The 14926-nt window shown below is 38.6% G+C and overlaps 1 protein-coding gene across 4 annotated transcripts; it reads left to right on the top strand.

The window, feature by feature from the left end:
* Positions 1-124: 124 nt before the first annotated feature.
* LOC119916239 (choline O-acetyltransferase-like) lies at positions 125-13815 on the top strand. Of its 4 annotated transcripts, XM_038736175.1 has the most exons (16): positions 204-262; positions 550-631; positions 739-835; positions 2338-2529; positions 3098-3216; positions 4864-4917; positions 5082-5262; positions 7106-7283; positions 7375-7544; positions 7622-7722; positions 7830-7958; positions 8040-8162; positions 8275-8416; positions 8671-8733; positions 9858-9995; positions 11551-13815. In XM_038736175.1, exons 2-16 carry the CDS (start codon positions 585-587, stop codon positions 11815-11817), a joined length of 2001 nt encoding a protein of 666 aa, XP_038592103.1. In that variant the 5' UTR covers positions 204-262; positions 550-584; the 3' UTR covers positions 11818-13815. The 4 variants fall into 4 exon arrangements, with proteins under 4 accessions (XP_038592104.1, XP_038592103.1, XP_038592105.1 ...); XM_038736176.1 differs by lacking the exon at positions 550-631 and having other exon boundaries at positions 125-262; XM_038736177.1 differs by lacking the exons at positions 204-262; positions 550-631; positions 739-835 and adding an exon at positions 2749-2893 and having other exon boundaries at positions 2416-2529.
* Positions 13816-14926: the final 1111 nt, after the last annotated feature.

A 14926-nucleotide genomic window follows, 5' to 3' on the forward strand; every position in this document is an offset into this window, starting at 1 on the left:
CTGTTAGATAATATGTTCCTCGAATGGATTTCGATGGGAGGAGTTTCTTGCCTCAAGGGGGTAGGTGGACGCAAACACCTTCAGCATCTTTTCCAAAGCGCATGTGGAGTCACAGCCTTATGGCGAGGCGAGGGGACGGGGGAGCGGTCCGGCGCCTGCACGGAACTTTACAGTAATATGGGATCTGACGGCGCGAACGTGGGAGGACTTCCATGTGAACTTCCACAGACTTCTCTGACCTCCTGAGTGGTGCACTGATCAGGTAAGGTAACTTTTTTCACTTTCAAATAATACAATTGCCAACGTAGAACTTGTTTTTACCAACTTGCATTCAATAGTACAGATTTATCTACAATTTTATATCTATTTTTTGTTTCAAGATATTGGCACTATTTTATTAAAATGCCTTTAAAAATCTAAACCGAAACCGAAAAATAAGTACATTTTCTTCTTTTACTGGCTAAAATGTTTATTTGTTTAAGGTGCAATTGAGCATTTAAGACTGAACCAGATGTTGAATGAGTTTTTAAGATGCATGTCTATTTGCAGTGGTGAGCGATGAGGCGCAACTGGAATCCAAGGACATGCAGGAAATTGCATTAGGCTTCAAAATGATGAAGAATGGAAGCCTGTTGGTTCACTTTCAGAAAGCACGTTGTAGCTCCATTGCTCAGTAGGCTTACCTCTATTTACTGTATTTATTTTTCTTTCTCACATTTCCTAACATGCTCTGTGCAGGGGAGGCAGAACTCAGACCATATCTAAAGGGTTTCTACACTGGAATGCAAACATGCCAATCTTGGAGAAAGAGACGGCCACAGACCGAGACCGCCAAGTAGGAAAACATATCATTGCTTCTATGATGAAAGGGTTTTTCTTCACTTTTAGGGTTGCCCATGGTCCTGAAGTTGACTAAGTAATTGTGCTGAATTTCAGCACCACGGACAGCGGCAGATTCACTTACGCTAACTGACCGCTAGGGGTGGAAATTATAGCAGGCCGTTTATCTTTCAGAGGTGTAAAACCTCATGCCAAACATTGACATAGTCAGTAGTTAAATTCATGTACAGTAAATGTACTCAAACACTTTACTTAAGTACAAGTTTGAGGTACTTGTATTTGTATACTACTTTATACTTCTAGAACTACTACTCCACTACATCTCTTAGACAAAATACTTTACAGCCAGTTACTAGTTACTTTGCATATTACCTACTCTTTACTCTTTTTCTACTATTACCTACCAGTAAAAGCATATATTTCCAAATTTGGTGATTTTGAATCAGAATTTTTCTTTTTATGTGTTAAGAAATAAACAATTGAAACAATATATAAATCTAACTTGGTCTAGCTGAAAAATGCACAAACTCACAAAGCTGAAAACAGGGCTGTTTTTCTGAGCTCATGAAAAGTTGACTTTTTAGAGATACTATAGAATATGATGCGTGTCTGTAGATTAAACGACCAAACAAAATGAACATTAAACATTTACAGCATTAAAATGTAGCATAGGCTACGCATGAATGCACCAGTAATATGAAAAAAAAACAACATATATGATAGTGAAACACTGACAAGGAGAATGTTTCTGCATTGAATTATTATTGGTACTTTAAGTGCATTTTACTGATAATACTTGCATATTTTTACTTAAGTAAGGCCTTGAATGCAGGACTTTTACCTGTGGAAGAGTATTTTCACAGTGTGGTATTAGTACATTTACTTAATCATAACACTTATTCCACAACATAGTACATGTCTTTTTTGTGTGCGGTCATTTAATCAACATTAAACTAGTGGTGGATTATACTGCAGTATGCATTTTGTTAACTAGGGTTTGATCATTTCTGAACTGAATATTATTTTTTGTTTGTTTGTTTTTCCGGGGCAACATTTTATATAACTTGAAAAAAAAAATGGAAAAAAGAAATTCTGCACAGTCCCCATTTCCAGGAATCCGCCATCAGACAACTTATTTTACAATTCCTATATACTGGTCAATATTAACATCTTGGGTTACTAAGTACCATTATGCAAATGATCAAACATCAGATAGAAAAGATAATCAATTAGAATTTTCCATCTTTCAAAAGCAAGAGTGTTTTCAAGTCCCACGAGGCTGTGGGACTTGAAAACACTCGAAGCATTTAAGATGAATTATTAACTGAGGTTCTAATAATATGAGCATAAAGAAAAGATGTGAGGGAATTATCCCGTTAACTAATGAACCCTCAGTGAATTGGGGGGAAGGACATAAAAAACAGATGCTGTTCTTTTATTACTTGTAAATCGTTACGAGGATTTTTACCACATCAGGTGCGTTTTTTATGACATCAGGTGTTGCCAAAGGTCCCTGTGCCACCACTGAAACAAACCCTCGACACATACTTGAAGTGTGTCCAACACCTGGTGAAAGAGGAGCAGTTTAAGAAAACAAAGGCCATCGTGGAGAAGTTTGGGGCTCCCGGAGGTGTGGGAGAGGTTCTCCAGAAAAAGCTTCTAGAGAGGAGGGACAAGACGACCAACTGGGTAAAGAAAAAAAACACTGCTGCTCTTTGCCATACATGCATTAACCGGGGAAAAGAAAAAAAAACACATATCCTACTCAATTTCCCCCTGTGTCTAAGTGTCTAATGAATTTTTCTTCAAGCAATATACTTTTCGTATCATTCATTATCATTTTAATCTAATTTATTAAATTTGACCTTTTACGATACAGTATTTTCACTCTGTATCTGCTCTATTTAGGTACCTCAGATTTAGTCTCAGAGACCATAAAGTAATACGTAACCCGTAAGAGCTGGAAAAAGTGAAACACCTGGCGATAAAGATTTATTGGAGACTCTGCTCGTCCTTTGTTGCTTCAATCTCTCCTCCTGCGCCTGGGTGATTGGTCAGTCCACAACTCATCCAGCTCTGTGAAATCTATCACGCTCCCACTCTTACACCAACTCTCTCCTTTTTCATCTGGCAGTGATACAATGTAATGGTTCTTTACCCCACTGCACACCAGTCTCAACTCTGAGAGTAATAACTTGAGTCCAAAACGCTTAACAAAGCACCATTTCTCAAAAACCATCCCTGTGCTTTTGTTTAGGTCTATGACTACTGGCTGGAGGACATGTACTTGAACAACAGGTTAGCTCTACCGGTCAACTCCAGTCCTGTCATGGTGTTTCCGAAGCAGACATTCAGAGATCATAAAGACGCCCTCAGGTATGTGCTGGACTTTTGGTTCTGCTATTGTTCATCCTGTAAAACGTTCACAGTTTTTCCCGTTCCCTCGTTAGCTGTGATGCACCAGAGACTGTGATGAAGGTGTTTCTCTTATAGACACTACTCAATGAAAAGTAAATTAAAAAGAAAACTATATCCTAAATCACTTTCTACTGAAAAAAACAGCTATTGCAATATGAAAGATAATATGAAAAAGATGTATATACAACAGAACATCTAGATTTAAGCAGAAATTCTTTCAGCTGTGGAAACTTTAGAGGGAAAATCAGGTTTTGGATTGAGACACTTTTTTTTGAGACATCAAAGTGAAATGGCTTCCTTCTCAAGTTTTCATTATTGATTCATCTCATGATCCAGGCTGACGTGCTCAAGCTGCTTTTGATTTTGTCTGATCAACAGTCCAAAATCCAAAGATAATGAATTTACTTTCATGTAAGACAAAGAAAAGAAGCAAATCTTCACAACTGAGGAAACTATAACTGGTTTGCCTTCACTTAAACAATTACTTGATTATCAAAATAGTTGCAGATTAAATATCTGTGGGTCTCCTAATTGTTTCAACACTGTTGGAAACCCTTCTCCTCCAATACTGCTGTTACTCTGCACCCGGAATTTAAAATCAATAAACAAAATGGTTATGGCAACTTTGAAGCAATTTCGGGAAAATGTAGAACATCTCAAACTTCAGAAGAAAGACATAATAGTAACAAGGTTCTACTGAAAAAGTTAATCACAATACCAATAGTATCACATAACTCCCAGAATGCACTGCAGAACGCAGATTATTGGTTGCAGATTGCTTGAGAGCATCTGACAATCTGTCAAGTTCTCAAAGCCGCTTTAAGTGAAAACATTAAACACTAAATGCCAACAGTCAAAAAGGTTGAATACATATTAGTGTTCCGTCCACAATGCAACACCATCATTAACAATACAAAGTAGTACATAGTACACTATGCAGTTCTGCAGTCACTGACAGGGTTTATATATCTTCTTAGCAGGCACGGACCCAGATAAAGATCTGAACAACAGACATGAAGTAAATCACTGGCGTCATCATCTGGTCAAATCTCTGCCTGTTATTAAATGAACCGTGGCCCACCAGACATTACACCAGTGCATCCAGCCTTGTAACTCAACATTAGCTTTTGTCAGATCGTGTCACACTAACTGAATATTTCCAGAGCACCCCAAGCTGGTAATCTACTGACACAGACAGTTATTAGATTGGGAGTGACAGGACCAAGCTCTCCGCAGAGACTGCTAGTCAGGACTCATTTAGGGGTGTGGTGCACTGCGGCTGCCTCCTTTGTATTGATCTGGCTTTGAACGTAATAACACCAAGACAAATGACATACAACATAAGACCTGACAGGGCTCTGTGTTTTCCCTATTTGCCCACACCGCCCACTCACACATACAGACTGGCTCTCTATCACTAACACAGATAAACACACACAGCTTGCCCGCTGTATCCTAGTAATTTACCATAAAGTGATTACTGTTAGTCCTTTGAGAGATGAGAGTACATGTAATTATAATCACTGGTCAGTCCACTGTGCATGTTCAGTGTTTTATAGCAAACTGTGTGGCCTGTTTTTTAATGTACCTTCTCACTCTTTTAAGATTTGCAGGTCGTCTCATCAGAGGAGTGCTGGACTATAAGGCTCTCATTGATGCGTAAGTGTAACTTGTAATGGATTACCTGTCACCCTGCATGTACCACACCTCATGTATGTTATCTCCGCAATGGAAAGTCAGTGGATTTAAGATTGAAAATAAATATAATAAGTGATAAAGTGAGTCTTCAGAGATAATCTGATGAGCGTAATAATGTCTCTCAGGCGAGCGCTGCCAGTGGATTTTGCTCGAGGCCAGCTAGCTGGGACCCCTCTGTGCATGGAGCAGTACTACCGCCTCTTCACCTCCTACCGCTACCCGGGGTTAAAGACAGACACACTGAAGGTCCAGATGAATGTAGCCTCCTCAGCGCCGGAGCACATCATCGTGGCGTGCAAGAACCAGGTCAGGACCCCGGTCTCTGAGAAGATTTTTCACACTCCATCACACTTCTAACTGGAGACAGTGTCCCGTCTATTTGAGAGAAAATATAAGTAAATGTAAGTTTTAATAGTATATTCAGCTTCTAGACAGATGCTGAAAGGTGAGAGTCAGTACGTCAGACAAAAGCATGACTTGTTTTTTGTTTGAATGCCTTTTTCTTAACACCAGAGATATGGGTGATTTATTCATGCAGCAATACTGGCCTCTAGTGCAGATAAACTATTCCTTCATCAGATTTCAAAGTACAGGACTATTCTGAGCATCTAAACTGTCTACAATAAACATATTAGCATCTAGTCTGTCTAGGTGCCGTCTGTGAATGTAATGTATTACTGATATATCATGACCATTGCTTTCAACCCTTTTGAAGCTTATCTGTCCTGAATATAAGGTTTGTTTTCCTGTAACAGACAGTAAGAAATGTAAGGACATTAAATGTATGAAACGCTTAACTATAAACACGTCTCACTTTGAAGAGATGAGAGATGTCTACATTAAATAAATAAGCATATAATCACAAAACAAATAGTTGTAATACAGTTTGCAAAAAGGGGGAGAAACCATACTGGAAGACACAAAATACTACACTGAAAAAGTATAGAAACAATATGACTTATATTAGTGAATAATTAGTTGACTGATTTTATCTATAATTTACATTTTTAAAGTGACAAGAAAGCAAAACCAGAGTATGCATGGCTGCATTTTGTAGTTCAATTTGAAAACACTGTTCCTTTATGAAACTGCACAAATAATATAATATGTAGGACGTTAGCGTGTCTATTTGAATATTAAAATAAAAAATAAAAAAACAGATAGTGTACAATGGCCATGTTTTTGTCTTTTCTGTCTTTCTGAGCCACAGTGAAGCTGTACAAGCACAGCAGGAGCTGAGAGAGAGAGAGAGAGAGAGAGAGAGAGAGAGAGAGAGAGAGAGAGAGAGAGTCTTCTTTCCAACCAGACTCTCCCAGCTGCTTTGTGAATTTAAGTTGTAGTACCCCAAACATAATAGGATGAAGACTATGTTGCTTTGGTCTGAACATAGTTGCTTTTCTGACAGACCAAATCAGACAAAAGACACCAATATACTGTTTTATTAATTTGACAAAGCAAAGTAGCAAAGCTAAAGATTGCAAATTGCTGACCTTATATTTTTAAGGTACATCCATATACAGTCCTAATCCTAGTTATAGATACAAAATCTGAATTTTGTGTGTTTCTAAACTGATGCATCATTAAAAATTGTGGTTGTCTAGTTTGGTCTTGTGTTAGTTTGTTTCTTTAAGACCACACTAGCCGCTCCCAAATTCACTAGTACCAAACCAGCCAGTCTACAATCTGTAGTCTTTGATTATCTTTGAGTCCTGACTGCTAATGTACATTTATCTCACAAATTGTGCCTTTCAATTACCATGGAAAAAGGCACAGTAGGAGCTCTCACCTGGAAATGGTTCAGGGAACTATCAATCTGTAGCATTTGAGGGCATGTCCCTATGGAGATACAGGCAGTTAACTAAATTACTGTTAATTGAATCTCTCTCTTTGAGAGCTTCCTTGAGGCGCATGTTTAACTGATCGCAGTGGAGGAGCCATATTTTAAGTCGCAATTGGCCATATTTAGTCCCTACTATTATTAATAGCCTCCTGTTTATCTCAGATGTTCAAATACTATACCACCGTAACAATAAGCTCAGATATAAAGGACTGTTATCGAGCAAAAATACCATCTAAACACAAGTTTTCACTATAACAGTACATACTGGAATAGTTAAGAAACACATCTGTAATTTGTTTTTCTCATTAGTTTTTCGTGTTGGATGTAGTCGCAAACAGCAAGCAGCTCAACGAGACGGAGATCTTATCCCAGCTGGAGAAAATATGGAAAATGGCAGAAAATGCTGAAGAGAGATTCCCTCCCTTCGGTATCCTGACATCTGACGGGAGAACAGAATGGGCACAAGCTAGAGATGCACTAACAAAAGGTCAAATTTTTGAGCTCTCTTTAAACAACTGTAAACAACTTTCAGACATATAAACCAAGACATTTCTTACCTCCTTCCCTGCTCTACCCAGATCAAACAAACAAGGACTCTCTTGCCCTGATTGAGAGCTGTCTGTGTGTGGTGTGTCTGGATGAGCCCAGTGGCCTGGGGCCTAGTGATACCAACAGGGCTCTGCTGATGCTGCATGGTGGAGGCCGTGAGAAGAATGGGGCAAACCGCTGGTACGACAAGTCAATGCAGGTAGGACTACGGTAAAGGCACTTCCATCCTCCATGAATGCAGAGGTTTGCTCTATTAGCTAATCCACCTTCTCTCAGTTTGTTGTAGGAATGGACGGGATATGTGGAGTTGTGTGCGAGCATTCAGCATTTGAGGGAATAGTTCTTGTGCAGTGCTCTGAATATGTGATGAAATACATGTAAGTCAGCCCATCGCAGCAAGATATAACCATACACTGAATATTGTTGTCTCTGAGAGTTCTGCTGAGGCCAAAAGTGAAGGAAGTGCTGTTGTTGTCCTGAACAGAACAGGGAGTCCCTCCAAGATGGCGAGAGCGTCCAGTATCAGAGAGCTTCCCCCTCCGAGAAGGCTGCTCTGGAAATGTAACTCACACATGCAAGGACTCTTAGCAGCATCCGGAGACAGACTCCAGAGGCAAGACCAACACAAACTAACACATAAACATATCAACAAATAATTACAGGTCTTTCATAGCCTCTGTGCTTTCTCCTTCAGGTTGGTGAATAATCTTGACATGGACGTTTTCAACTTCAAAGTTTATGGGAAAGAATTTATCAAAAACCAGAAGATGAGTCCAGATGCGTTTATACAAGTTGCCTTACAACTTGCATTTTACAAGTAAAGTGTATTCATGATCTATATCTTAAAATTTCATGAAAGAACTTTTGGCCATTAAAATGCATTTTGAAATATGCTGATATTGCCGTGATCATGTCTGTCATATTCTCAGATGCGGTGGAAGGCTCGTGTCCACTTACGAGAGTGCGTCCATTCGGCGTTTCCAAGATGGTCGGGTTGATAACATTCGCTCTGCCACCCCTGAGGCCCTGGCCTTTGTGAAATCCATGACTGATGAGAGGGCCACTTTCACCGTGAGTCATTTTTCTCACTTTGACCCCAATTACTGAGTAACTCCCACATTGCTGTTCATCACGCCTGCTTAAATGAAACAGGTGCAACCAGCCACATCGGCCGGCCAAGTCTAGTGTCCCCATTCAAACAGATGATCTCCCTGCAGATTTAACGGGTCTATAAAAAATGAATTTACTGGCTGTACTGCTCTATTTTTGTACATTGTGAAAAATGCCTTGTATTTAATTTTTTGTTATTTACTTTTCTCCAACAGGATTCAGAAAAAATTAAACGACTGAGGGATGCAATTAATGCCCAGACAAATTATACAATTGCAGTAAGTATTCTAAAACTGTTTATAATATGACAATCATAATTTAAATGTGTAAAATAAATAACTAAACATAATGGTAAAATGTTGCATTGTCAATTGTCAATGTTGGGGCGGCTGTGGCTCAGGAGGTAGCGCGGGTTGGCCGTTAATCGGAAGGTCTGGCTCCCCCTGGTTGCGTGTCGAAGTGTCCTTGGGCAAGATACTGAACCCTGAATTGCCCCTGGCAGCTATTCCGCCAGTGTATGAGTGAGTGTGAATGTTAGTTTCTGTTGGAGCACTTAGGCTCAGTGTATGAATGTGTGTGACTGGTGAATGCAGATGTAGTGTAAAAGCGCTTTGAGTGGTCGAAAAGACTAGAAAGGCGCTATACAAGTACGGAGCATTTACATTGTCTAAAATGTATCTTTTGAGTATCAAACACTTAACTCCCTGGAGACTTAAAGGAATAGTTTGACATTCAGGGAAATGCACTTACTCACTTCAGAGTTTGATGAAAAGATTGATACCACTCTCATACCAGGAGACAGTTAGCTTAGCTTAGCACAAAGACTGGAAGTAGATGGAAACTGCTCACTAAGCCAAAAGGGTACAAACATCAATTTGTGGTTTTATAGACAACTTCTTGGCCAGCTGCAAGGACAGTGGAGTATTGCTCTCACTGTGACCTTGCCAGGCCAAAAAGGAGACTCCAGGAAGTCACTGCAAGACCAAGAGAGGGTCTAGTATACAAGCCCCCCACCCACACAGTCTTTATGCTAAGCTAAGCTAAATGTCTTCATATTTAACAATATAAGTTTGTTATCGATCTTCTCATCTAACTCTCAGCAAGAAAGACACTAAACTAACTAAACTTTTTTCCCAAAATGGCTGTACAAAGTTTGTTTCATCATCCTTCACAGAGGGAAGCAGCTGCGGTCAGCTTGAATTGATATTTGTAACAATAGATTCCAATAGTGACCACATGTAATGGCAGGAAAAAAATGTATATGTTGTCCACAATAGGTGTCGTATTTCTATTCCAACCATCAACAGTTTCTACTAATCTACTGTACACAAAACAAGTATGTACTCATACTGAGGTCCTAATTGAAAATACTTTTAACACTAAGCAAAAACATAATTTTCAGGCCATTACAGGAATGGCAATAGACAATCACCTCCTCGGGCTTCTAAGGATGGCACAGGAGCTCAACATGGAGAAGCCAGAGATCTTCTGTGATGTGACATATTTGACCAGTAACCAGTTCATCCTCTCCACCAGTCAGGTAACATGTAATCTCATTATATTCTAATATATAGTGTTTTCTCACTTGAAATTATTGCTTTAATTTCTGTGCCCATAACTGACAAATATTAGAAAGTACAGTATATGTACACATACATATACACATACATATACACATTTTTCTTGCCTCAGGAAAGATGCTGTGATGAAACAAAGGTAGATTCTTCCACAGGGATGAAAAGAGAAATTGGCTTCAGAGATATTGTTTGAAGATGGAGAATACAGAGATACTGTTGAGAAAATGCTGGTGCTATTTTGCTGCTTTTTAATATTCCATCCTAACCTCCTCCTCTTGTGATCAGAGATACAGAAATGGGAAACACCGTTAGTCACTGCAACAGAAATAGATACATACTGTACATACAGAGATTAGAATTTGAGGCTGATTAGGCTATGAAGAGAGATATCTTGGAGCTCATGAACATCAACTTCCTCTGCTTTTTCACTACCTGACCTTGAATTTCAAGAAGGTGGTGATCAACCAAGTTCTCTTGAAAGTCCACACTGACCTTTAAACTGTTCTAATTGTACATGTTGAGAAAGATAACCTGACCGCCATCTGCAAATGTGTTTCTACCTAGCCTACTAATGTTGTGTTTCCTTCAAATTTAACACAGTTGTGTGTATATATTTTGAAGGTGAGAAAACACAAACCAGTGCAACAAAACTCCACAAAATGCAGAAGACGACAAAATTTTGTCAACAAAAATTTTTGTTTATGCTGATGTTTGGGATCCTCACTAAGGGCGCTGTGCTTCCTGTGAGAGTCTTTTTAATTGGAGACCCTACCACACTCTCACTTACTGCCCTCAGCAGTTTATTCACTTAGACCATCTCTGTATTTAGCTTTAACGTTCCCGACAGCACTTGAACCCCACACTTAAAGTAATTTAAATTTGCCACACGTCATATGGAGTACATACAGTCACTGCACTTCACATTCACAGAACTTGACAGCTGCATTGATATTCAACTGACTAAGAAGTACATAGAATTACTATAGTATGATATGAGATTCCCTCCCTTCCTAACATAGTTCAACAGCACTTTGACCAAGTGAAAGATTTTTACCTCTGTAACACCTGCAGGGTTAAACCAGTAGTCGCTGCATGTGTTGGGAGGTAAACTGATAAGAGTGATAAAAATCTTACTTACTGGGTAGAAAATCTAAGTTAGAGCTTAGTTAATCAGTCAACATATGATGTATATTTTGGGTAACTTCTCAACAAAAAATGGCAACCATTTGCTCGTCTGAACTTGTCAGTTTGGGGATTTGCTGTGTTTTCTGTTTAATATCATTGCAAATGCAATATTGTTGTGTTATGTCTGAGCTCTGGGAACTTGTAATGAGAATTTGTCTCTATTATTTGTCAGTTTATAGACTAAATTATTCATTAGAAAAAGATTCAACAGACTGAACAATAACAAAGTGTTAGTTGAAGCCCTTTTATGATAGATTTTTCTCAGATTCTAAACTGCTCATTCTCATGACTAGCTAAACTGGTCTAACCCAGACTGTGTCTTCTTGTTTCCAGGTCCCTACCACAGTGGAAATGTTCTGCTGCTACGGCCCCGTGGTGCCCAACGGCTATGGCGCCTGTTACAACCCGCAGTCAGATCACATCATCTTCTGTGTGTCTAGTTTCTGGGAGACCACAGAGACGAGCTCAGCCGTTTTCGTCAAAGCCCTGAACGAGGGCCTGCTGGAAATCAGGGACCTGTGCAATAGAGGCAACACTGCAGCTACCAAACTGGCTTGTAGCAGCCAGAGTGCTGGCCAGCCTCATAAATCAGGGAAGTAAGCAATACTGAGAGAGCACGCCCACTCAGCTGCTCCACTCAACACTCTTAGACTTAGACTTTAGCTTTAGACTTAGTAGTTGAGATGCCTTTGTGTGTCTTTGTTGTCAGTGCAATAGTGTTAGTCTTTAACAACAAAGTGCAAAGCCTTAAAATTGTATGTAAATATAAAAAAATGTGAATTAAAACTGGAAAACATTTTTTGACGCTGAATCATTTGGATGTGTGTACACATCAGAATGATTTCGGGTCCTACTATGACCTCGCTCGACTCAGTAGACAGAGACTAACTGGTCTGCTGCCTTTAGGAAACTAAAGCCATGCCTGCTTTGTAGCACTGATGTGGGTGGTAACTCCTCAGTCATAGTGAATCAAATGAGTGATCCCAATGTATATCTTACACATATAGAGTTGTCATGTAATCTACATAATAGGATTCTGTAAAAATACCTGCAGTATATTGAGGTGACTTATAAGAATCATGACATCCTGTAAATGTGATCCTGCCAAACTGTTTCACTTGGTGTATCCTATTACGTTAACAACAACAACAAAAATGGATCATTCATACTATAAGATCCATTTTATTGTGCTTAAGCTATTTTTACTTGATTCCATTGACACCATATGGTTGCCAAAGAGGTTGTGTGTATGCAAAGTCTGTCTGATGAGGCACTTTAAGATATTTATTTAAAGATATGAATGAATTACTGCATTGTAAATGTAGAGGACTGCTTATAAATAATGTGTTTAGAGGGAAAACATAGGTGATATGGTTTCAGTGACACATTTGAAGTCGTCTAGTTGTACTGTATGTATGTTGTTTTCTAATAGGTTAATAAGTGTAGGGTGTAATAAACAGTGCTACTTTACTATATAAGCAAAATATAGTCCAGTGGTGACTGAGGCAAACCACTGTGTTCATGTGTACATAAGTGCTTAGATAGGTAGAATTCATTGTGCAATAACAAAATAGTAAGTGCAGTGAGGGTACATGTGCAATTTACCACCTCATTTCATTAGATGCATGGCACTTATTTAATATTAAATTAACTATGGTTACTATTTTTGATACTCAAAAATATTGTAAATTATTGGTAACATTAGAATGGCTTACGCAAATCTACAACATGCATGCCAGTTTGGTCAAAAAATGTCCATTCAAAGATTACGGTCTTGTTAGGGCAAATCGAATCAGTGGTCTTTAGCTGTGAAAATGTGAGGATACTTGTTCTCCTGTGTCCAAATCTCTTTGTTATGTATCTATCTATCATCAGCCAAAGTGAACGTGAACCATGTGATTTCAGAATCCATGTCAAGAAACAAGTAGGAAACATACATGCATGTTTATTCTTACATACTTACTGTATTTTTATATGTTTAGATGAAAAGCTTATAAAATTACATAGTGAAATACTAGTGAAGGGTACACATATAAATGCCTTAAAATAAAGTGATGCAAACTGTTTTCCACCATTCCTGCCAGATGTTATATTCTATAAATGTTTAATGTTTTACCTCTGATGTTAATATTTCTACTTGGTGTTTGCTGTCTAATCTCAGTGATACATGTAGAAGAATGTAATATTTGTCATGTTTTATTCAGTCAGTTTTCTCTTCATCTCATTCATAAAAAGTAACTAATAATAATCCCTGTGAGTAAATCCAGCTGCTATATGTATTGTACCATGATTGTACCATGATAAATTAATGTTACACTCATCCATGATAATATTTTTGTGAACTGTAATTAATGTGTAACACGTCATTGATAGGGAGAATAAATATGTTTTAAGGCATTTAATATTCAATGAATGTTCAATGAAAACTATTACGTTTATAATTATAAAAAAGAAAAGAAAATGCTCATTTATTTTTTTAAGGCTACAGTAATATTTTGTTGGTAGAAGACATTGTAAACTGTAGTTGTAATGAAAATGAAAATGTCGTGTGGCAAAAACTGACACAATTACAGAAATAAAATGAACTTAACACCATTATATCTATTAGTGTCTGTGTTTTCTTTTCAAATCAAAGCCTTGCCTAGCTAATTTTCTAGCTAATATATTATTCTCAAATTAGTTTGGTGGCACAAAAAAAGAGGACATCACAGTAAAAATGAAATGCTGTGTTGTTGTCTGGGTGTTTAATCAATTTGTGCCATTTGGTGGTTTACAGCACATAGAGCCTCAACTAAAACAAAACGAAGTTGATATGCTCTACTTATGCTGGAAACAATTCAACACAACAATTTCAATACAGTATGGCCTGATGGTACCTTCCACCTTCCTGGATTTAGTTTAGTTTTGTTGTTAACAATTGTAAAAAGTCACATCCAGAATTAGGATATCATAAACACAAGAACAAACTTACTCTCTTTAAAGCAACATTGGTATTCTCAGTATGGATATTAAGGCAGAGGTTGTGAAGTGACCGGAGAAGACGTCAGAAGAAGCAAGGAAGAGAAAAAGTGAGAGTAACTGAGCAAGAGACCGGACAAGAGTAAACATTGGACTGGTTTTTCCTCATTGGCATGAGCTAAAAGAGCTGATAGAATGCAAGATAGAAGCCGAGCTGGCCTTCTTGCTGTGGACTAGTCAGTAACAACTTGTTAGCCGGCTTGCTATGTCTTATGTTGTTGCACTTGCTTGATGTGTTAGCAAAGGTGTCGACTTGGCACCGGCGTCGAGCAGGCACTTACAGTAACATTACCAATATCAAGTGTGATATCTAGTAAGTTTGCTAACATCAACTCGAGATTTATAGCTAGCGGCAAGTGATCGAGCAATATTATGTAACTTTTCTACCATAAAATAACAGCTGGTGGAGAGCAGCGCCAGTGTTGTGCCGGAGCAGGGCAAGTGGCCAACATAACCAGCAGCCTCTTTGGACAAAACACTAGCTAATGGCAGAGGTGAAGAGACCAAAGAGTGCATTGACGGGAAAAGCTAAGAAGAGAAAAGGACAGTGACCAACCAAGAGGCTTCTGGACATTGGCGAGAGCTTCATGAAATAAAATGCTGCAAGACTGATGCCGAATTGGCATTTTTCTGTGTACACAGTTGAATAAGTAAGTAATATTGCTATGTCTTGTGTTGTCGCAATGTCTTA

This window comes from Micropterus salmoides, unplaced genomic scaffold (assembly GCF_014851395.1).
Source record: "Micropterus salmoides isolate LMB-PRFRI ecotype aquatic unplaced genomic scaffold, ASM1485139v1 Ms_hic_scaffold_21, whole genome shotgun sequence".
NCBI lineage: Eukaryota > Metazoa > Chordata > Actinopteri > Centrarchiformes > Centrarchidae > Micropterus > Micropterus salmoides.